The sequence below is a fragment of the Gallus gallus genome, chromosome 3 (assembly GCF_016699485.2).
Source record: "Gallus gallus isolate bGalGal1 chromosome 3, bGalGal1.mat.broiler.GRCg7b, whole genome shotgun sequence".
Taxonomy (NCBI): domain Eukaryota; kingdom Metazoa; phylum Chordata; class Aves; order Galliformes; family Phasianidae; genus Gallus; species Gallus gallus.
This window is the reverse complement of record NC_052534.1, coordinates 54,795,314-54,819,102: the sequence shown is the minus strand read 5'-3', so window position 1 is coordinate 54,819,102 and position 23,789 is coordinate 54,795,314. Positions and strand designations below refer to the sequence as shown.

General features: G+C 40.6%; 1 protein-coding gene across 22 annotated transcripts in view; it reads right to left on the bottom strand.

The window, feature by feature from the left end:
* Nucleotides 1–23,789, bottom strand: part of MAP7 (microtubule associated protein 7) — a 106,171-nt gene that overhangs the window by 36,486 nt on the left and 45,896 nt on the right. For 14 of the 22 annotated variants that reach the window (XM_015284096.4, XM_015284099.4, XM_015284100.4 and 11 more), the window contains 2 exons: nt 15,295–15,363; nt 10,594–10,671 (listed from right to left, as the gene is read on the bottom strand). In XM_015284096.4, coding sequence (XP_015139582.1) covers nt 10,594–10,671; nt 15,295–15,363 — 147 coding nt within the window. Of the gene's footprint in view, nt 1–10,593; nt 10,672–15,294; nt 15,364–22,718; nt 22,873–23,789 lie in introns of those variants that run through there. The other 8 variants (XM_015284097.4, XM_046938853.1, XM_040697123.2 and 5 more) reach the window with 2 other exon arrangements.

The following is a 23,789-nucleotide window of genomic DNA, read 5'->3' as shown; positions in this document are numbered from 1 at the left end:
AACATTATAACCGTGTACTTTAAAGACAGCAACTCAAGCCTTCAGTGAGCAGAGATATTTGTGTTGTTTGACAACTGCACACCACAAATAAACAAAATGATTCAAGATGTTCAGAACAGACATTGCAATCACTTCTTATAAGGCCAGCAGTCATCTTCACCTAATTCCTTTTTGCATTTTCCTGCCTCCTCAAACAAATCCCATCTCACCTGATAAACAAATTAGATTGCACTCCAATTATTAAATATTTGCATACACAGTCTCTTGAAAATCTCTACTCTGGATAGACAACTTCATGTTGAGAGTATCTCCCTTAAAAAAACTTCTTTTTTCAGATTTCAGATCATTTCAGACTTCAAATGCTTTCCCCTAAGAAAAGCAGACAGCACATTTAGCTTTGCTGTGGGATACAGACCAGCAAAGAGCTGTCTGTACAACAGCTATAAGCAAGAAGACATCCTCTTGGCAAAATGAGTGACAATTCAGCAAGATGTCTGCAGGAAATTTAATAGTCTAACATAGCTAGAATAATTACAGCTGCAAGGAGCACTACAGTTGCTTAATTACTAAAAATAGTTGTGAGAAAAATGACACCTACAAAAATGAAATGCTAACGCAAGAGCCAGCAGATATTGAGAAGTACTTTTCTGTTGTAGTTTAGCGACTTGAAAGGGACAGCCTGAACTTCAGACCAAGGCTGAAAACAGGACATGACAACAGAACAGCAGTTTCTAGTCCAAATGCAATCTGTAAAAGCTCCTCCTTCCATATTATAAAGCCTTATGACATAAAAAAAACAGATCCAAAAATCAGTGTTCTAAAAGCAAGATGAACTTTCATATATGCATCTGCTGCTCTTAGGAGCCAATAGCTCACCAACAGACTGGACAGACAAAGAGATGGCTGTCATTACTCTTCTTCTGAGATGCGATCTCTTACAAAGCTTCCTGTTGCCCAGGTTCAACAAGATTCAGCTAAATGAAGTGGTCCACCTTTTCCAACAGCATGGGCTGTATCTCTAACAACTGAAGCGTAAGGCATGTCACTTCTACAGTACAGTCTCCTGTTTTTGCCTTTGCCTTCTGCATAGCAGTATGACTTAACTAACCAATGTCGTGGGCAGAACTGCAGTCAGGCCATCACCAGGCATGTAGACACTTTGGTAAAGCTTGCTCTTCCTATCAGTCTCTGTGCAGCTGGATTGTGCAAGAGGGTCAGTCCAAGAGTGTGTAGCTGCACCAGTGAACTGTACTGTTCTTTTCATGCACTCTATGTGCATTTATCTTGTTTTCTTCAGAAATAAGGATAAAAATCTCTAAAAGCGGTGACTGAGTTCAACTGACTACACTTTTTCAAAGCCAGAAAAATACTGTTCATTATCTTTAATACCACCTACAAGCTGGCAAAATGTTTTTCACGAAGTTGTGTTTAGAGGGTAAAAGAAAGAATATAATTTAAGTGGTGAATTCTGCACCGAAAATATCTCATGTGACCTTTTTCTTTGTCTGAACCTTTGATGAAAATTTCAGTAAATTAAAAGTGATTACTATATAGTAGGGCTACTTGAGATCTCTCTACCCAGCGTACCAATGTCTTAAAACTGTATTTAGTTTTAAGTGTTCTTATGAGGTTTCATGACCATTTTAATTAGAGTGCCAGCTGCCACCAAAATGAGCAGCTTTCACCTCCGCTACCCTGATGGTGTTGCTCATGGTATGTTGCTCACAGGACTGAGGATTGGGTGGATCAAGGACCAATCTGGTTAAAGCCACATTTCTTCCATGCGTTTTTCCTTCCAACAGTTTTAACTGTGGCTGGTGCAGGTTGGCTGGGGCAGACAGGAAGGCAGATATGCTGTTGAAGGAGTTTACTGGGTGCCACCATCACAGGAGGCCTCAGGTGAGCAGAGGGGCTGCTGGGCAGGAAAGAGGAACACACGCAAGGTGGCAAAGCCTCCCTTTTCCCTTTGCTGTTTATCCACATGGAGCAAGGAAAGGTCCTCTCAGGTCACTCTCCTTTTGCTGTCCCTTCTGTTGTCTCTCACCATAGCTCTTTTCTTGTGGCTACAGCCTTTATTAGGGCTTCTCAGTCTAGCTCTCTCTTTTCTCAGTCTGCACTTTGTGATCACCTTGGGCAGACAGTTTACCTGAGCTGAGAGTTCAATCTTTTTCAGTCTTTCCAGCCTCTATCTTCTCTGACTTTGCAACACTGACCTCAGCAATAGCTTTCTCCTTTGACCACTGCTTCACCTCTCCTCACTGCCAGCTCCGCACTAAGACTGATCTCCTCCTTGCTGCATTAGCAGAAAAATGGATCAGTGTTGCTTTAACCATACCCAAAAACAGGAATGTTCCAGCACTCCACAAAAATGGCTGACTGAATGAATTAAAAGGTGAACTTCAGAACTGTAATTACAGCTGAAGTTAATGTCAGATTCTCCTAGCTGACGTCTCCCCACTAGTCATGCTCTGAGGGACATACATACAGCAATTTTTAAACTAATCTTCCTTAAAGACCTTTTTTTTCTTTTTTTGTCTTATAAACCCCTCTGGCACTATCAAGTCCTCGGAGGACACCCCAAAATGACTCAGATGCTCATGTCCCTGATTCTTAGTTTCTGTGGGGCTTCTGATCATAGAAATGTTGGATAAAGTTCTGTCCTACCCTATCAAGGAACAGAATAAACCAGGAGGAATTCACCAACAGAATAAATGCATAATTTTTACTCATGTGATACTGTACCAATGATCATTTTCAAATGGAAGAACATAGATCATGATGTGATTTTTAAAATATTATTTTAAAGCTTACACATTGTTAGCATTAAGAATTCAATAGATCTAGCCGAAATGAAACTCAGGCATATTCTGAAACTCAGGCAAAACCTACGATTAATACCTCATTTCCTTCGGTGATGGCACGTTTACCATCTTTTGTTCTCCATGCCACAAACTACACCAGTCACGTGTCCTTGTTGGGACTGTAATCATGGAAAAAAAGGCCAGCGACTAAGCAGGATTAGTGTAGATAAAAAACACACACATGTAAGTCTTTAAAGAAGTTTGCTTGTGGCTCAGGGACTGAGATACTGAAAAGCAACAATTTTCTTTGCTAGACCACTATTCAGAGCTATCAGAATTAAAACAAATTTAAAATCCCGGTTACTTTCGTTGTATGAAAGCATCTTTATTTATTTTCTTTTTAGTTTTTGAGAATGAGGTCTAGGTTAAGAAAAGTGCCCAGAGACCAGCTAGCATCAACTAAGTTTCATCGACACTACTAAATGTTCACCTTCCAAAAACAGTGACAGTACTCAAACATTAGGAAAAGTCTAGGGGCTTTCCCTGCCAATTCCTTAACCTTGTCTGGGAATCAGTTAGAAAAAAGTTGTCTGGATCCAAAATCTTGCCAGGAACCATTGTTACAGTTCAATGGCAAGAACAACTAAGTTTTAGTGGTCGGGAATGTTCCTCAGCACTGTTTAATATGCCAGTGCAGATGTAGTCAATGTGGCAGTGTTGGGGGTGAAGGTCCTCTGTAGAAAAAGCATCAACTTGTATTAAGCTTTTCTGCTTTGTCCAGGCCCTCTACTATGATTTTCATCACAAACAGCCCTGACAAGCTCCATACACAGGCAAGAGTGCCAAGCACAGCGTCAGCCTGACACATGGGTTCAAAGAAAAGAAGGCATTGTGTCAAGTTTGAGCCAAGACAAACATGACAGCTCCTGTCATTCTGCTCCAAGAACAGCCCTGTCTGACAGCTAACACCCTTACCTACCACTGCCCCTCTGCCATTCCCAACTCTCATGACCCAAGAGCATCTCACAGAGATGGGATATTTGTGCTTTAAAGGACAGATGTTTAATGCACAGACACTATGAGACAGAGTGCAAGCAGAAACAGAGCAGAATGAAAACATGAGTACTGGAAGAACTACAGAATCAAGTAAAGATTACCTTAACAATCTTTTAAAGGTATGCGCATATCAACAAATAATAGACTACTACATGGTCAGGAGAATAAAATAATTGAAGTAATTGCTTTGCAGCCATGTTTCTTTTCTGCCCACATAAGAAAACAAGCCTAAGAGAAAATAAAGCTGAAAGGAAATCCAAAAATCAATGCAGCTTGTTAGTCATGGAAAATATGAGTCACACACAGAAAAAGCCAAAGCATTCAACTTTTGGAAGTTTAAGGTTGACATCTGAAGACAAACACACACTCTATAGTAAAGAAATGAAAAAAAGAAAGAAGTAAATAAAAATTCTTTATTCTGAATGGGTGCTATTTCAGTTGATTTTTCTATCTCTCTGTGTGCTTTCCGCATTTCCTAATGAAAGTTCCAGAAGAATATGCTAAGGTAAAAGGAGCATTTATTTAGTAGCCTGTTTATTCTTATTGATTAGGTAGCATAACACGATCCATAGATAATTCTAGTGCCACTACACATTTGTGGACAACAAAAATGACAGCACTCATCTTTTCTACTCTCTTAACCCTCATTAAAAAGAAAAGAGGTACTCAGACACCCTAGTGCGATAAGTAAAATAACACTGCTAAAATACCACTGCCTGACACAAGGAAATCCTCACAAGTGAGAAGCACATTGACCCATTACACAACAGTGAAAGCCACATATACAGTACAGCAAAACTAGAAAAAAATAATTGAGGTAGAGAGAGAGCAGAAGCAGGAAAAGTTAAGTCTTAATAAAAAAAAAAAAAGAAAAAGAGTAGCTATTAAACTGGTACTCCATTTGTTACAAACAGAGATGTGTGAACACGTTAATTTTCATGGAAAGACAAATAATGCGACTTCCTTCTGTTCAAGGTACTCAAAGTACGAAACAAACTTCCCCAGATCTCTATCATTGCTTTACAGAAGCCAATTCTCTGTTTTGGGGAATAATTTCTCTTGAGGCATGACAAAGTCTCAGCTTCTGCTTACTAGGGCAGCTTTGCCAAACTTGGCAGATCCCCTGAATAAAAGAAGATGAATTAAGTTTAAATCCCACTTCTAATTCTATAGAAATAAAACACCCTGACTTCATTTGATTTACTGTTGCGTGGCAAATGTCCCAGAATTAACAAAATCCAACTCTACTAATTTCAGCAAGACCTACATTTATATAACAACATTATGCAACTTGATATTTATTTAACATGGGCAGCGTTGATGTTTCTTTGCTTTGGTTCACATGACATGAGTGACTGATTATCTAGATTCTGCACTGAATAAAAATGAAGCTTGCACTCTATTGTAAAAATCACTACTTTGCCATAATAGGACACAAATCTCAAGAGACAGCTCCTAAATCACATTAGCAGACAAATACACAGATGAAAGCACAACACAACTTTCAATTTTCTTGTTAGTTTTAGCTAATTCTCCATGCAAGGACACACACAGACACACATCACAGGGACATGCAGAACTCTCCCTTTTAGTTATGAAAGTTTCCACATCAATTAATTTTCAAAAACCCTACTGTTTTCACATACCTATAATGTCACACAAAATGAAATGTTTCTTATCAGAAGTAACATCATTCCAGCAACAGGTGTTTATTTGTCAATAGCTAGGAAATCAGGGTTCAGGAAAACCAAAGGAAAGTATATCTCTCTGCACTGCAGCAGAGCTGTTGTCACAATACAATGAACAAACTTGAAAAAAATAATAATAATTCAAGATATGGAAGTATCATCTATGACAAATTCATTAAAATGAACAGGTAACCTCCATTTGCTCCGGATACTGGAGAGTCTAAGTCTATGAATCCCACCAACCTCAACCCCAGAAGCAGGTTTTTAGGAATAAGCAAACATTATGTCATGTTACCTCCTTAACAAAGCCAGAACTAAAGAATTACTCTTCTCTAAAGAAAAAGAAAAAGAAAACAAACAAAACAAAACAAAAAAAAACAAAAAAACCTCTAGTAGTTCATGCATGGCTAGTATAAATTTAAAACACGTTGCTGAGGAAGGATGTTAATATTAGTAAAACGTAGATGGCAATAAACCAGAGCTCTCCAGATTAAAAAAAGAAGTATAATTCTAGCTGGAACTACAATACAGTTTTATGAAATTACAGAATCTAGAAAACAGGAATAAAGACTTTGTTTTCTCAAGAAATGCCACTTAAAGTAGTACTGTTAAAATTTCTATTTTATCCCAGGCAATGTGGCTGGTGGCAGTTGAATTTAAGACTTTGGCAATAAGGGCTTAGGAAGGCTCTAAACAGTGTTTGTGTAATTTGTCCCACTGTGAAATTATATTCTTTCATGTCCAACTACACAGTACTTTTTGCAACCTTTTAAAGGTCACTACTAACTAGGAAAAGAGAATCACACTGACACAATAATGAAAAAGAATGACATCTGAAGAGTACCATACTGCAGGGTTAAGAGTTTTCTTCTTTCTATGCATGTATTTTATGACACACACACCAAAAAAAACCACCAAATAACCCACCTATTTCCAGGTTGTTGTATATATGCCTTCAAAAAAGGTTCAAGCCACAGTCCACTAAATTCTGACTGGATATAAGGAAAAAGATTTTTACAGTAAGAGTGGTGAGGGACAGATTGCCCAGCAAGATGGTTGATACTGTGTCCCTGGAGACATGTAAGGTCAGGCTGGACAGGGCTTGGGAGGAAATGTTGATCTTCCTGGGGGTAGGAAGGCCCTGCAGAGGGATCTGGACAGGCTGGATAGCTGGGCTGAGGCCAACGGGATGAAGTTCAACAAGACCAAGTGTTGCGTCCTGCATTTTGGTCATGATAACCCCTGCCAACACCACAGGCTTGGGGCAGAGCAGGTGGAAAACTGTTAAAGAAGCAGATGTGAGGGTATTGGTCAACACTTGGCTGAACATGAGCCAGCAATGTGCCCAAATGGCCAAGAAGGCCAATGGCACCCTGGCTTGTATCGGAAATAATGCTGCCAGCAGGAGCAGGGCAGCAGTCATTCCTCTGTACTCAGTTCTGGTGAGGCTGCACCTTGAATTCTGTGTTCAGTTTTGGGCCCCTCACTACCAGTGCCCTGGAGTGTGTCCAGAGAAGCGCAACACAACTGGTGAGGGGTCTGGAGTACAAGTCTTATGAGAGAGCAGCTGAGAGAACTGGAATTGTTTATTCTGGAGAAGAGAAGGCTTGGGGAGGGGGGGACCTTACCACTTTCTACAACTACCTGAAGGGAGGGTGTGGTGAGGTGGGGGTTGGCCTCTACTGCCATGTAGCTAGTGATAGGACTAGAGGGAATGGCCTCAAGTTGCTCCAGGGGAGATTCAAGTTAGACGTTAGGAAAAACTTCTCCCAAAGTCTGCTCAGGCACTGCAATGGGCTGCCCAGGGAGGTGGTGGCATCCCTGTCCCTGGAGGTACTGAAGAAATATGTAGATGTTGTACTGAGGGACATTGTTTAGTGGGAAATACTGGTGATAGGTGGATGGTTGGACTGGGTGATCTTGGATGTCTTTTCCAACCTTGGTGATTCTATGATTCTATGAAACAGGACCTAACATATACACAACGCCAACTAAGCTTAAGGTAACAGGTCTGGGGAAAGGTCTCAGCACCTAGTTACTTCTGAGACCACTGCCAGAAAGAAAAATCCAACAGCAGTTCTTCTGGGAGGCTGATCCCTGCACACACTAGTACACATTAACAGAGAAAGTGGATGTTGTAAAGTATAGCCAGAGTTTCTCTGGAGCATTAAATAACTCATCTTCTTTTCTTACTCTGTGGCTTTTCTGGAGTTGTTTCTAGCTCACATTAGATGCACTGCTAAGGAAAGAATGCAGGGAGCAGTCAAGACCCAAGTTGCTATGTGAACTCATGAGTGTTATTACTTGTAAGGATGACTAAGAACATAAGATCTTGACAAGTAACTGTTCTATATATATTTGCCTGCAACACCATTTAGTAAGTGCACTAAGTGCTGTGACTAATTTCTGTCCCTATTTATTTTTCTCATACAGCATAGGAAATTATGCAGCAGAATAGTCTGAGTTGATTACTAGTGCATGATAGGCAGGTAATAATAACAAAAAGCAATTTGCACCTTGAACAGGCTTTGAGATAATAGAGCCAATTCCCCAGGACCCAAAGACCTCTCCAGCCCAGAGAAAGCTGACTTCAGCCTACAAGAACTTCGCTCTTACTAAGTACGTACAGATGCAGGTTGGGTGAAGAATGGCTTGAGCACAGCCCTGAGGAGAAGGATTTGGGGGTGTCAGTTGATGAAAGACTCTAAGTGTGCCAGCAATGTGCACTTGCAGCCTAGAAGGCCAACTGTATCCTGGGTTGCATCAAGAGAAGCATGACCAGCAGGTCAAGCGAGGTGATTCTGCCCCTCTCCTCTGCTCTCATGAGACCCCACCTGGAGTATTACGTACAGTTCTGGGGCTCCCAACACAAGACAGACATCAAGCTGTTGGAGCGGGTCTAGAGGAGGCTCACAAAGATGATCAGAGGGGTGGAGCACCTTCCCTGTATGGAGAGGCTGAGAGATCTGGAGCTCTTCAGCCTGGAGAAGGGAAGGCTCTGGAGGGACCTTATAGAGGCCTTACAGTACCTGAAGGAGGCCTACAGGAAAGCTGGGGAGGGACTTTTTATAGGGGCGTATAGTGACAGGAAAAGGGGAAATCGTTTTAAAATGGAAGAGGGTAGATTTAGACTAGATATTAGGAATAAATTCTTTACTGTGAGGGTGTTGAGACACTGGAACAAGGTTACCCAGCGAAGTTGTTGATGTCCCCTCCCTGAAAGCATTCAAGGCCAGGCTGGATGGGGCTTTGAGCAATCTGGTCTAGAGGGAGGTGTCCCTGCCTATAGGAGGCGGTTGGAACTAGATGATCTTAAAGTTCTCTTCCAATCCAAGCCATTCTATGGTTCTATGAGTATCTCACTATGTTAAAGGAGCACTGAAGTTGACAACAATACTCATCTGAAACAGCACCCAGGATTTTCAATTTCTGATGCTCAGGTTCTTTCTAACTTCTAGTGCCTCACAGTCATCATCCAGTAGTGTGTGCAAGGTGAGACATACCTACATTCTCCACTTCTGCAACTGCAATAGTAAAGCATGCAACACAGCACTGCTATCAATTAACCCAGCAACAACAGGGCCTTCCTTGGAGCTGAGACCTTGGATCATCTGATGCAACTCCTGCTGTTTACATGCAGAAGTACACACTTGCTGGTTAAATTCATACACAGAATGCCAAAGAGGAAGATCAGGTGTATAACAAATACTGAATACTTATCTCTTGGGCTGCCTCTGTCTAAGAAGTTTGCTCTTAAATATCTTTAACTCACAAACGTAATGAGAAATGAAGGTGCGTGGTGGTATTTAAGACCTAAATGCTTTGAGGAGAACAGAAGTGTTCAAACTGGGGGGAAAACAAACAAACAAAAAATCCAGCCACACTTCCACTGTGAGCATATTTTGAAACACTGCATACAAACTGGTACATGCAACTCCAAAAGAATACTGTTTTTATAAATTTAAATTTGTTTGCCTATATTGAAGGCTTAATTTTTCAGCTTTATCAACCAAAATTCTCCAGGGATGAGTAACATTTTCTTGAATAAAAAAGAAAAAACAAAAACCCCACGAAAATTAATAATGAATATTTTATGCACAGGTAGGTTCTCCATTTGTGTACATCTCAGTTAAAAAAAAAAATCTAGGCATTTTCAATTGTGAGATGCAAAACCATTTGAGGAAAAGTGGGAAAATATTTTGAACATATCAAAACAAGATAAGCTTCTTTCACAGTATTTTCAAGTATAATTAGCATTCCTATTAAAGCGGATGCAAAATGGACAGTAAACCACATTTTTGGCAAAGTCTTAGTACTTGCAGCAATAAACAAGACCATCTGAATTCTATTATATCTATAAAGTATCCCTATCAGCACAACGTATCAGTGTTATACCTTTGAGGCTTCCAGGAAGGGACTGTGGATTAAGGTTTTTCCTCTCATTAAGCTCATGCTTCTCAGCTTCTGCTGGCACCACCTTCACCAAGATAAAAATGAACCTCTAGCTTTGAACCTCTAACCTGACGCCCAGATTTATCCCATATGTTATTGTGGGGCTTTTTTTTGATTTGTTTTGTTTTGTTTTCCTGGGATTATGATGAGGAACAAGCTATCTAGCCAAAGGACAAGGACATCTGCTTAGCTTCAATCTTTCCCAAACACGGAGGTCAGCTAGTGGCACTGCCCCCTCTTTACTGTCTGTGGAGAAGGAAGCCAGAAGCACCATAGGACTGGAAGGTCAAAGCAAGTGGAGTAGCATGTAGTAGGCCAAAACATCTTCAGGATTTGATTATCCGGTAGGCATAACAATTTGCTTTTTACTAATTTGATAATCCTCCCCCTACCACACTCCGGATGCTGCCCATCAGTAGCTACTCAGCAACCTTCACCTAAGAATTCACTTCCATAGTGTTATGCGTGCTCATGCACAGGTGAGACTGTATATGATATTGAGCAATATTTGACACATATTCAAGGTTTACTTCACAAAAAAAAAAAAGAAGAAAAATACCCAAGTTTATATAGAAATGACATAGAATAGGGCTTACCTAGCTGTTTTTCTCGTTCTTCTCTCCTTTCTCTAGCAAGCCGTTGCCTGTCATCAACCTTCAGTATTGGTGGATGGTCTGCAAATGGAGGGGAGAATTATTAATCATATGGCATGAAATCAAATAGCAACATAAGAAAGCTCCTAGGGGAATGACCACCAACAATCGAGAAAATCAAGCCAGTTCTATTTCACAAGGTTGAAGAAGCTCAGTTCATATGCACAGCAGGTTGGATCAAACACTCTGGCAGTTCTGGTTGAACTACTGAAGAGTAAGAATCAAGGTAGCATGATATTGATCTCCTACTAATATTGCGTGTGCATGTGTTAAAAGCTATGGCAGACACATTAAGATAGTGCATAACATACATGGAATGATATAACAGTAAATAAAGAGACAGTTTCCTCAGCTATCTTTTGAAATGTTGAGTTAGTCACACAATTTCTTTAAAAATACCTGCCACTGGATCACAGTGGTAAGATCAAAGATAATATGAAAAAACCTGTGTCAGAGCCTAGGCTTAACTAAAAACTCAGCTTTGGCTGGGAAAATATTACTTGGCGAGTGCAACAAAATGAGTTATCTGGAAAACAGCAAAATGCTTAACAGCTAACATCGCACTTCCAGTCTCAGCACTGGAGCCAAAGACCGAAGGGGAACAAAATCTTAGTTACTGATTCATCCCAGCATGCTGCCAAAACTAATTTCCTACTCATCTTCAGCCTATTCTGTAAACTTGGAAAGCTATTGGTTTTATGCTTTTTCACTAACATCGAGAAAGTCTGCTTTGAACAAAAAATAAGCAACCAAAACAACCACACAAAAAAAAACAGGGAAGTTTTCAGCGTAAATGAAATGGCTTGATTTATTCTTGTACTGATGAGAATTCAATTCTTTTAATATTTCATTTTAAAATGAAGAACTATGTGGAATTTCCTAGCACTGTAGAAGTGTACGAAATATATAACTATATACTACATATATAGTATAACGATATATATATATATATATATATATATATATATATATATATATATATATATATATATATATATATATATATATATATATATATAAAAAGTAATGTTTTTCTTTGGTCAATGAGAATACCAATAAGCCACCTATACAAACATGCCAAGTCCATCTATTTGTGTGTAGAGGCTGCATAAGAAAGAAAAAAGTTACTAGCAAAACTATGTCAGAAAAATGAGGTTTGAAAAGAAAAAAGTGTTTGTACAATAAATCGCTGAAGTGAGGGTGCGTTAGACTGATTTTTATGCAGCCATTTGAATTAGACAGAAGTCAGTACTGTGCATTTCATACTCCAACAGAATTTTCTGCATCAGGGTGACAGGACTTCCTGCATGGAAGAATCCACAGTTAGCTAGTTTCAGTTTAGTTACTTTACTCTACTCTACTTTACTCTAAATTCTCTTTGGTGAAAAACAACCAACTCAACAATGGTCAGGGAATACAGCCTCATCTAATGGTGTTAGCTTCAATGCAAGGAGCAGCAGGGAAAGATCCCACTGCACAGTTTTTAGGAAGACAAACACTTAAACATTATAGCCCCAATGAAAGGTACAAAAGATGAAAAAGTCACCAGCAAAGTGAAAGATAACCCATCACCCAGTTACAGATCAAACCTTTAAAGCTGGTTAAACAGCACACAGTGCTGCCATTTATGTAACTACTGCTAGCCATGCCAGTGCATAGATTTGTCCAATGTACAGTGCAAAGTCACACTTGGTTGACATTAAGAAGCACCCCAGATTGCATGCTGCCTCTTCAGCATGCAGATGCAGGTGAAAAGGGTAATAATATTCCTTCTCTCTTGTGGTTGGCACACAGAAGTCACAGAACATGAACTTCTGCAGCATCAGTAATTAGTGTTAGTGGAACAGTGCACAACCAATATGAATTTTCCTGGAAAACAAGGATTCCCTTGAAGGGCTGTCACTGTAACTTCAAGTTGTCAGAGAATGATGAGACACTGGGGAATAACGTAAAACCCTGTTCTTTCAAAACGTACCATATTCCTTTCTTTTTTTCCTACTTTCTTGAGAGACTTCCCTATCAAGGGAGAAGAAGCAAGTCTTCAAAGAGACAGGAGGGTTATGTGGACAGGCAAACTGAAAAGGTCTCCCGTAAGAATTCCTAATTATAAGCAAAAGGAGGAATAAAATAAATTTTTAAAACTGCCCTCTGACATTCTGTTTGAAGAAATCCAATTATTTTTCCTGTATCACACACCTGATGGTGCTCACACACACAGCCTCTCCCAGCACCCCAAGGATGTTAGAACAATCATGAAGAATTCACATTAAGCTAAAGGTTAGGCAGAATATAAGCATGTATTCAACAACAAACTGTTTTTTTGTTGTTTTTCATTTTTCTTCTATATATATATATATATATATAATATTTGTAAAATATAGATAGATAGATAGATAGATATTTGGGTGAACAGAGGAGAAAATTAATACTGGCACAAGGATGTGCAAAGCCTTAGAGAGGATGCTCTAGGAGGACCAACACGATGCTGTAACAAGTCACAGTCTGGGTATGATGCGATGCATGTAAACTCATGCTCAGAAGCCTGTTCCACTACACTTAGATAGCTTTGTAATGAGCAGAGCTGTAAGATAGAACATAAAAAAGATTAACAGTGCCCCAGAGAGACATTTGGAGATTAAATAAGCCATAGTTCTAGGAAATGAATTTTTTTTACCTATTGCTGGAAACTAAATGCCAAAACTACATGTCCAAAGGTTAGAATGGTGTTTTTCATGAACTCGTGGCATCTATTGTGAGTTTTTACCATTCTGCTTAAGGAGCTTAGAAGTCACTAGTAGTGGGGTGGGGGGTTGGTTTCTTTTCTTCTCTCAGAAATTCAGCAATGAAACAATTTTTGGTCCTTAATCATGATACGAAAAGGAAAATGCAAACTTTTCAAAGCTTCTATGTAAGGAATACTGAACTCCTAAGCACAGTTGGCATTTGTAGCTATCAGTAACCTAGAAAAAAATCCCAACCTAGCTGGCATATGTAATTATTACATATGGCAGTTTCTACAGCTCTGGCAACTGTCAGCTGCTCTCAGTGGGACTTGAGAAGTACCTCAGCCTCCTACCATTCTTCACATCCACCTCCAACCCTCTCGGTCTCCTCTCACAAATGGCCACTTCCTTTCTGTCCCCGACTCCTAAGGTTCCAATTTCTTGTGCTAATGAAACTAAATGGGTCAGAGTGGAAAACCACAGCCAGTTTGTATGCTAGTTCACAGGGAAGCTGCCGGGAGAAATATTTAAGCCCCAGCATTCTTTGAAAAGACGTGTGCTTGGATCTCAAAAACTCTTTCCCCTGCCTACATCCCTTCACACTCCCACGCACACATTCAGTGTTTCTCTTGGTCTCCAAATATTTGTTCAGCCTGCAGACATCTTCCAGACAATAACTTTGTTTGCAATGACATCTGTCACTCCTGCTGCAGACAGTCTCCATTTTTTAACCAAAACAACGTTTGACACAAAATTTGTATGCAGCCTCAGGAAAAATACAGCTCAGGAATCCTCACTTCAGCACAGAGGCTTTCATCAGCCGAGTGCAGAGCTGAACACTGCTTTTAGTGATCCTGTATTCCCTTCTACACTGCAACACAGATGACGGGAGCATGGGAGCAGCCAGGACACCTTCCTGAGAATTGAAGGACTGAGATTACACTACTGCAGGACAAAGCGTATATTGAATATCATTCAACTTTTTTTTGTCATAAAAGTGGGTCACGTTATCACTGTTCTCTTCCCCCTCATCCCAACGCCCAACTGAGAGCCACCAGGAATGCTGAGCCATGTGCTGTACCCAGTGTTGTCCCTGTTCGGCTCTGTGAGACAGCACTGGGACTGCTTTCCCCAGGGATGGAGCCCAAAGGCACCCAGCTGGGGCACAGTGAAGTCTCTGCACAAAGCAGCAACTGAGCTGCCGGACTGCCCAGGAGCTGAAGCAGGGCTGCATACCATGCATTGAGCCTGCAGCAACACAACACCTTCGTGTTCTCAGCATTATTAATGGAACATTTTAAGCTTGGGGGCCTGAGTTCCAGTACCAGCAGAATTTAGGTATCTGAGTGATCTTCTGGATCTTGGTCTAAGCACATAAGTGCAACAGACTCATGGCATTAAGGATTACATTAAGCATTTTTGTAGAGACTGTTAACCATGTAAGTGCAGCATTAGTGAATGCTGAATTAAATCCACACAAGATACCAATCGGGCAGGGTCAAGTAATGACACACATCTGCTTACTGCACAGGGTATATTACAGAATACAGCTTACACTGCAGTAAGTGAAGACATTTTTAAACAGAAGCCTGTTTATATAAAGCTACAAATCCTTGTCTACAGCAGAAAATACTAGTACAAGCATGAATGCAAGTACAGTGGCTTCTGTACCCTTATCTTACTTTGCAACCCTCATTCTAAAACTGCACTAAAACAGAAGTAGATATTATAAGTTTTCCTTCGTTGTGAGTGATCAGAGACTTCAGCCTAACAAAATACAGTCACTGATACTAGTTTTGACTGAACTGCTAAGAGAGGTTTAGGAAAATGAAAGGTCTTAAAAATTCATAGGAAGACATCCGTTTTTAATATACCATCGAGACAAATAGCTTTACAACGTGAAACATGAAGAATGGCGTACCTGGTTTAGTTCCCGTATTGCTTTGTCCTGAAGCGACTTTCTTGTCTTGTGTTTTAGAACCTTCAGCTGCTAAAATAAGGGGGGGGGGCGGGGGGGGGGAGAAAAATTATATTATTAATCACATTGCTAGACCACAGCTCTCATCTTTTTTTCTCATGGATGCTTTGGAAACCACTACTTCCAAAGAACAGCAGCCTTTTCGGTTTTTATTATAAACATTTCCCTTTGAAGTAGCTGGATTAAGCAGACTGATAAAAAGAAGTCAGAATAACAGAATCAACTGTAGGCCAGCTTGGGAGAACCAAACATCTTGCAATGCAGCAGTACAAAAACGGCTGCTAAAGGTGACTTGTATATGTGAGGTGTCTAAAGGTGTGGTACAAGATACCGGTAAAAGCTTCACAGACTTCACAAATTACAGACACAGCCATTATCCAGAATTGAAAAGAGGACAATTTATGTCTTGAATGAAATCTCACAGAGGAAAGATTTCTATTATTTTTAATAGGCTTTTGATCAGGCCCTAGAAGGAGATCATTCTGGGGCTCTGAATGCCCTTTCAGTGATCCTTTAGAGCGGAAAACCAAAAGATTCATTATAATATGTCAAATTGCAACCATATCCTTGGCTCAGCATCTACTTAATTAAAATCCAAGCCAGGAAATTAGGTGCCATGATTTTCTCAGTTCACAATTCATCTTCATCTCCAGGAGCTCAACTACAGAACACTGCAATCTGTGATGAATGTAAAGACAGACTGTAATAATGCTAAAAACCCTCCACAGAAATCTTGGAAATACTTGGAAGCGAGGACAAAAAGAAAGTTATATTGATGTAGACGAGGGGAGGTGAAAAAAAAAAGTAAATTTAAATGGAAATTTCACTAGAAATGAGGTGGACAAAACTGCTTTAAAAACAAAACAAGCCTTCCTGCATTAGCTCCACTGTAGAAAATAATAACTTTTTCTTTCCAAGCAGGCTACAAGCAATTTCCTCCACACTCCAGCCTTTGCATCTCAGTGGGTTGATTACCCACATGACCTGAGAAAGTCTTTGTTTCTCCTTTATCTCCTTCTGCAGGAATAATTCAGGATGAACACGAAGGATCAAAGATAGCACGAGGAACCTGCATCGACACTTACTCTGCCTTTCTTGGAGGGCAGGCAGGGGTGGGAAATAGAAAAGGCTTTGATCAAATGTTCATTGTTCAAAAATAACGTCTTGTTGGTAACAGCATAGCATTCACAGATCACATCATCTTACCAAAATCACATGTGAAATTTTAAAAACTGTAACAAAAAAAGATAATCCTCTTTGCTATCGAAAGGAATAACTATATTAAGTTTCTTCTGATCAACTGAAGAAACTACAGTTGGACCTAACAGATATGAATTCTAAGTCAGAATGAAAACTGACCTAATGTGATTTAGTACTTTGCCACTTTAAAGACCTCATACAAAGAATTCATTCTACCCATAAGTGTCCTGATTTCTGGGAGATTATCTGAGCAGCAGCAAACACTTGCGCTTTCAAACTTCCTAAGATCTGCCACAATCAAAATCCATTCTTTTTTCTCTTCAGTGTTCTAAATGGGTGCTACTAAACCTGTCATGTAAACTTGTTTACTCAACAATATAAAAGCTGGACCCTCTCACTGTGAAGTTGGAGACCCCACCTACAAGTGGATGCACTGTGTAGGACCTCCTAACTACCAGGAAAGGCTCTCCAGATCCTCCCTGCAACCAGGACTCCCCATGGACTGCAGATCTGGATGATGGTAAAGTATTAGGGCAGTTAGTGATGTATCTTTCTTAATCACTATCACTACCCTCATGCAGTAATGGTTAGGTGCACTGCCTTGTTCTGTTTTATTGTTACCATATCATTTCACTTATTATCTCACTGCTTTAAACTTAAGTAAAGATAAGTGCACTTCTTTATCTTGGCACCTGTGACCTTTGTGCTGATTCCACCCACTGGCAAAACAGCATCCACCAAAGAGCAGCACCCTAGAGAGCACCTGAATTGGGGAACTGACAGAGCTGCACCAACAGGAAAGAGAACACGTACAAGTTAGACCAAGGCATGCAGACAACCACATTCTACCTGCAGGTAAAATGTACACTGAGCAATGAAGTGGAAATACAGCCTTCCACTTCTTGCTCTATTTCCATGCGTGTGAGGCAGTAACAGTGAAAAACAGCCAGGAAAAACAAATAGCTAGGACAGAGAAAGAAAAACTAAAAGCAGAGAAAAAATAATCCAGCTTTTCTGTCCCTGACCAAACAGCTACTCCACGACATGAGAGAGATAGAGTGCATGTTGGGAGATGGAGAAGGCACTTGTAGTGACAATTGGAACAAGATACTGCCTCAGTCAGAAACTGTTGCCAATACACAGCAGAGAAAATCAAGTGTTAAACAGAAAATTCACTCAATTACTTACAAACCCATCCTCCAGAATAAACCGAAACCACTGTTTTGTTCCCAAGTTTATTTAAAGTGGCAACGTATGCCAGATAAACGTAACAAAAAAAGCCATAGTTGGAACTAGTCAGAATTAAGCAGGGAACAGACAGACCCCCTTGTAAGCAGCGCTTATGAAGTGGAGCTACTCTAGGCAGTTTTATCAGGCCCCTGAACAGCAGCTGGCTGGCATGCCAATGAAAGCTGAAGTACTGCTGTGTTGGGTGGGGTGTGTTCTAAGGGCAGGTACGGGTCAGTGCTGACAAAACCTGCTAGCTTCAATACTGAGCCACAGTTAGCACTTAACTCCTCAGTACCTGTCTGAGCACCTGGCTGTTCTGTTTGAAAGCACGGCACTGAGTTTTAAGACTAAAGAACTGAACTCCATCCTCATATGTTACTTGTGTTTTACAACTAGAAATCTGGGAACAAACGACAGCAATCTCTCTGTAGGTATAGGTCAGAAAGCTCTATGTTTGGCCAAAAATTATAACTTCCTTACATTTCTTCTTACGCAAATGGTGCCTCAGCTGAATGCCGAGTCAAGGCTACTCCTTTAATCACTGTAAGCACACAGTGCTGCCCTAATCTTGTTCAAGACCTGTACATGCTTTTTCTTAAGATTATTTGCTTTAAGAGTAGAAAGATTACACTGGCAGCCAGTGCTAGATTTGCTTTTCTAAGCTCTTATGCATGCATACATGACAGTTGCCAGAGTCCTTCAAAACAAAACAGCAAGAAAATTCTTCGCTTTCTACTAGCATATATTATAAATGGGACCCTGCTGAGGAGCTCGGAGGTGGATCAAGCACAGCCACCTAAGCACAAAAATCTGAACACAAAATCAAACCATCTCCTTTCTTCTCATTGCTGAATTTCATTCACACGTACTGTTCAGAATGGCTGCGTCTGAGGTGTTTACTCTGATGTTTGAACTGTGCAGAAACAGAGGAACTAAACACAAGCATTTTTTTAATATAAAATATCTCCTCCTCCTCTGCTCCCCTGCAAAAGCAGATTAAAACTTCCCTTCTCTGCAGGAAGTAATAACTGGTGGCTTGCAGGTTGTTGCCAGCCTCCAAAGAGCACGTAAGCAGCCTGCCTGCAGCCAGCTCCTATCCACAGAGTGTTCTGAAAACAGCTTCACCCTGGAGAAGCCATGCTGCAGAGCTCTTCCTGTGCAAAGGACACACAAGGGGAAGCAAGGGAAACACCTGGGTAATGAGGACCATAGGAGCCAGCAATAAATTGCAGGAGGGGCAATGACTTGTGATGTTAAGATGAATTTTGCAGCACACACAAGCTGTGAGCCTGTTGGGGGCTCTGAGGCAGTGGACAGCACACTGCTATCATTCGTTCGGTTACTGCATTGGGTGAGAGCCCCCATATGGGGAAAATGAATCATCAGGATGGAAAGCCTGTACCCTGTGCACTTGCTGTCAAGACCCATCCACTCCACACAAAACCAGAAGCCCTCTTAAGAGCCCTGGTTTAGATGGTTCATAAAGAGAGGTTACAAAGATTTCCCTAACAGACCTACCACTTCAGTGGTAACATCACAACACTTCCAAGCCCAACATCTTCAGGCTCCTTAATGCAAATTCTACAGAAAACTATAGTCTGGGTCTGCTTACGCCACTATAGCTCCAATCAAAAAGCTTTATTACAAACACTCTCATTAGTAACACTCTTAAGAAAATTATTTTTTAAAAAATTACAAGAAAATTTACCAAAATGTACATTTTCTCATAATTCCACCACTGAGGAACTTGGTGGCTGTTTTGCACATATAAATAAATTAAAAGATATCCAGCTTCTGTTCCTCTGGCACTTATCACGGAAGTCTACCATCAGAGTTGCCATACAAAGCACTGTCACTGACATTGTTCATCTCAGGCGCCTGGGCTGAGCTAAGTATGAATGAAAACTCATCAGCACTGGTGTTCACTACTCACAAGACAGTACAGAAGTTGTTGTTCTCATCATACTGCAGACGAGGAAAACAAACAGGTGATTTTAAGCTGTCACAGCCAATTCAGCACTAAGTTGTAAAACACTTGAAAACAGAAGCATAAATAGATGTCTTTGGAAACAATCCACAGACAAAATAGGATCATGCAAGTAGCTACAAGAAAAAGGATGTCTTTTTTTATCTTTTTTTTCTTTTTTTAAGATTAAAATTGTGTAACTGCTCTACTGGGAGATGCATATTCATGAAAAATTGCTTTTGGCTGACCATACTGGCTTTTTAAAGTATTACATTCTAAAATATTAAATAATACAGAATAGAGCAGACTGAGTGGCTTGGCAGGAAGAACCCTTATGCTGCTTAGGCTCTCTTAATGACAAAGGAAAGCTAAACATAACAGCATTTACAGGAAAGCAGACATGCATATTATTTCCTCTGGATAATTACATCACATCATTATACTGCAATGTAAAACAATGATATTGACATTAAAGAACTGGAAAAAAAAGGTGCCTGCTATCTATTGCAAAAGCCTGTGCTACCAAAGCAGTGGCTGTGCAGTTGACAGCAGGCCGGTAGGTCTGGCCAGATAAAGGAGAGAGGAAGCTTTTCAATTATACATCACCCAAATAAAATAAAAGCTCAGGGACTGCAGAGCAACCTCATTTCCAGACTACCAACACATCATGAGCTATGCAGACTATCTTAGGCAGCGTACAAAGCAAACCAAGCCTGGGCCGTATCGGACCTACAACAATCGATTTGCAATCCTATTGCTCAAGGACAAAACACTTTCACCCCAAGTGAAGGAGTAGCAACTCCTTCTCATCAAGACCAGAGACTTGCTGCTGCTATGGCATGCAGATCCCCATGGGCAGGATGGTCAGGACCCATTTGCTTGGTGCTGTAATGGCCACACATTGGAGGTCACTTCAGAGGATGAAATGGAACACCTGTACATTTTACTGGATGGAAGTCACTTATCTGGACTTTGACCAGAGAGCTCGCTCCACACAATGAGGTAATTCCTATGAGAGCATCCAAGTCACGAGGCAGCTTACACCTACCACTGGCAACTGGAGAACTGGGCTCAGACCTGCCTACATTCAATATTGCACTGATGGCAAGGTCAAATCACTTGAGCTGAAGACAGCAACTTGAGTATTCATTATTTGATACCAACTTCTGCAGAGGGCATGGTGACCGAGGCAGGTAGCAGGCTGAGTTCTGCAAAAACACAGAGTGCAACTGCATAAAAGGGAAGGTGGATGGGAAAAATGAATACTCTGCTACAGTTTGATACATTAAGCAATTTGATCCTAAGATCTAGCCACTTCTAAAAACAAAGCAACTTCTTTGGTCTCAGCTTTGCAATAAGAGAAGGTAAGGTCCCCAAAAGCAAACACACACACACACACAAAAATAAAAAATAAAAAAAAGTCTTATGATGTAATATATATTTTTAATTAAAATGAACTTGCCACAAAATGAGCTATATCTAAGATTAATTCAGGAGACTCCTGCAAGCTCACAGACTACGTGCTTTCTTCTTGCCAGCCCACTGACATACGTAAGCCATCCCATTCCTGCTGAACTCCATGCATATCTGTGCTGCCCTCCATGCTTCCAGCTCTTCCCAAATTTGTTCAGGCTTAGCACCGCACACACTGAGGTGAGTAGCTACCATCCTGGTGACTTCACCATGAAGAGAAGGAACAGGCCTCCGTCAGTGGCATTTCTACCATGGCAACACCACACTGATCATTCAAAAGCCAGGCACAACTGTTTTTGTGCCTCATGGCAATTAATCCCTTTCTACACTAACTGCTGCCATATGGGGACATCCCCAAACAGGGGCACTATATCCAGGTGAGGACAAACACTCTCTGCTGTCTCTGCTGCAAAAGAACGGAAGTTCAAAATCAGGCCTATTCTTTTTCAAAGCTTTCTTTCTAGTGAAGTTGTCTCATGCTGTCATCTTATTCAAGGATGTAGATGAGATCCATAGCACAGCTCCACCACTGCTCTAATTCTGACTCTAAAATGTCTTTAAAACACATTTACCAGCTCTCTGGCCTTCTCAGTAGCCTAAAAGCTCTGACCAGCAGCGCAGCAGCTCTCTGGATTCCTGCTTACAAGCCTGTTGCATGGAAGCCAATTCCCTTTGCTTTCCACCCCTAACAAAAGCCACCTACAATAAAGCTTAAGAGATCTCCATTATCCAAGATTTCCCCTCCTCTGCTTTAAATTACTTTAAAGTCAAAATCACTGTATCCTCCAAACTAAGTGGGCTTCTGGCCTTCATCCCATAATTGCTTTAAACGGATCTGCAGTCTCATCCTGTTGCCTCTGTCAAGAAAATTGTATTGCAAGAGAAGACTCGTTTGTGAGAGAATAAATGGGGGCTCATCACAAGAGAAGGAAACAGGACAACTTAAACCTAGCCTATAGTTTTTTTTTTTTTTTTTGCTATTTTCATCTTGCAGGCAGCAGTGATAAAAATACACCTGCAAAAACAGCCAAGTGACTTTGAGACTGAAAGCGTTTTACTCCCACTTGAGCTGCTCTGCACAGGCACTGACAACTGCCTTTCTTCAGAATCTTTTATTTAAAAATCCCTAAAAAAAAAAAAAAGTTCAAAATGCAAGAAAGGAGGATGGGGTGGTGGGGAAGAAGTAATATTATTTAATGCTAACAGCCTGAGACATTTAGTGCTCCATGAAAAGAGCTCAACATTTCTGCAAGATGCAGCTTCTTACATACCAGAGCACCATGACCTTGTTTATTAAGGAAGAAGTTCACTGTCATGCTGGTTTCATCTACTGACACAGCATGCTAAATGCAGATACTGGCAGTGAGAGAGCTGTGCCTACACCAGGCCAACACAAGAGCTCATCTTGGCCAAAAAGTGAAGCTAAACATTACACTGAGATCCCCCACCGTGCTTTTGGTACCTAACTGCCTTCACATAGCACCACTTAGATATATACCTGGGACATCTACTGGGACTTCTCTCCTAGAAGTTCCAGACCACCTACAACAAGCATTGTAGGTAGCTGTACCACTGCTGCAGAGCTTACTGGGCAAGGTCCAACAGGTCATGCATTTTTCAGGGATGTTCAGAGTCATCCTTTCAGCCAAAAGAAAAAGAGGATGTGTATTACAACTTTGAGCCTCTATAGCAAACTCTCAACAAAAGACAGCAGGAAGAGATGCACAGAAGCTGGGCTTTGTTTTCACAACCTGTTTTGTGAGGACAATGATTTCTAAAAGAGTTAGAACTGCCAAGACCAAGCAGCCGAGTTCTTGGGTCTCTGCATTCAAACCACTGCTCTAATCAAGAGCACACTGGCCTAAGGAAATGCAGTTTTCTGCTCACCAACCTCTTCCTTGCAATGAAAGTTCGCTAGAACAGTCATATTAACTGTTCAGAGCAAGAGCAACACTCAAGTTTTCTCCTCCTTTTCCTGTTCCTTATATAAAAGATATGTCCTATCACTGTATGTGAAACAAGCAAACTGTGTATGTTAAGAAACACTGAAGTAAGAAGGATTGTTTCCTACCGTGAAACAATGACTCAAACTGTATTTCCGTTGTAAAACTCAGTCTTAATCACTTCATTCACTGTCAAAAATAAAAGCTGTACCCAGACTACACCATCGCACTACAGGAAGCACACAATGAATAGAGCCACCATCAGCCATGAGCTCAACTAAATTATCAAGACATCACTTACTAGAAATTGTCTTTCAAGGTGAGCACCATGTCAGCTCAGGGACCAGTTCTTTACTGTAATCTTCACTGCGATTTTGACTCATCCAGCTGTCAGGAAACAGGACTTCTTGAGGAGTGAGGTACTGCTTGACATGCGAGCAGTAGAATCTAATGGTTAATTACAGTACTGCATACACAGAATTGAGTCTGCACAGTCAACCTTGATTATTTCTGAGATCTGCATCTCTGAATCTCTAGGCACAGTATTCATTTGTATGTTTTTTCTGAATTGCTATGTCTGAAGAGGCATGTACCCACATGCAATCATAACACTAACATTTATTTTT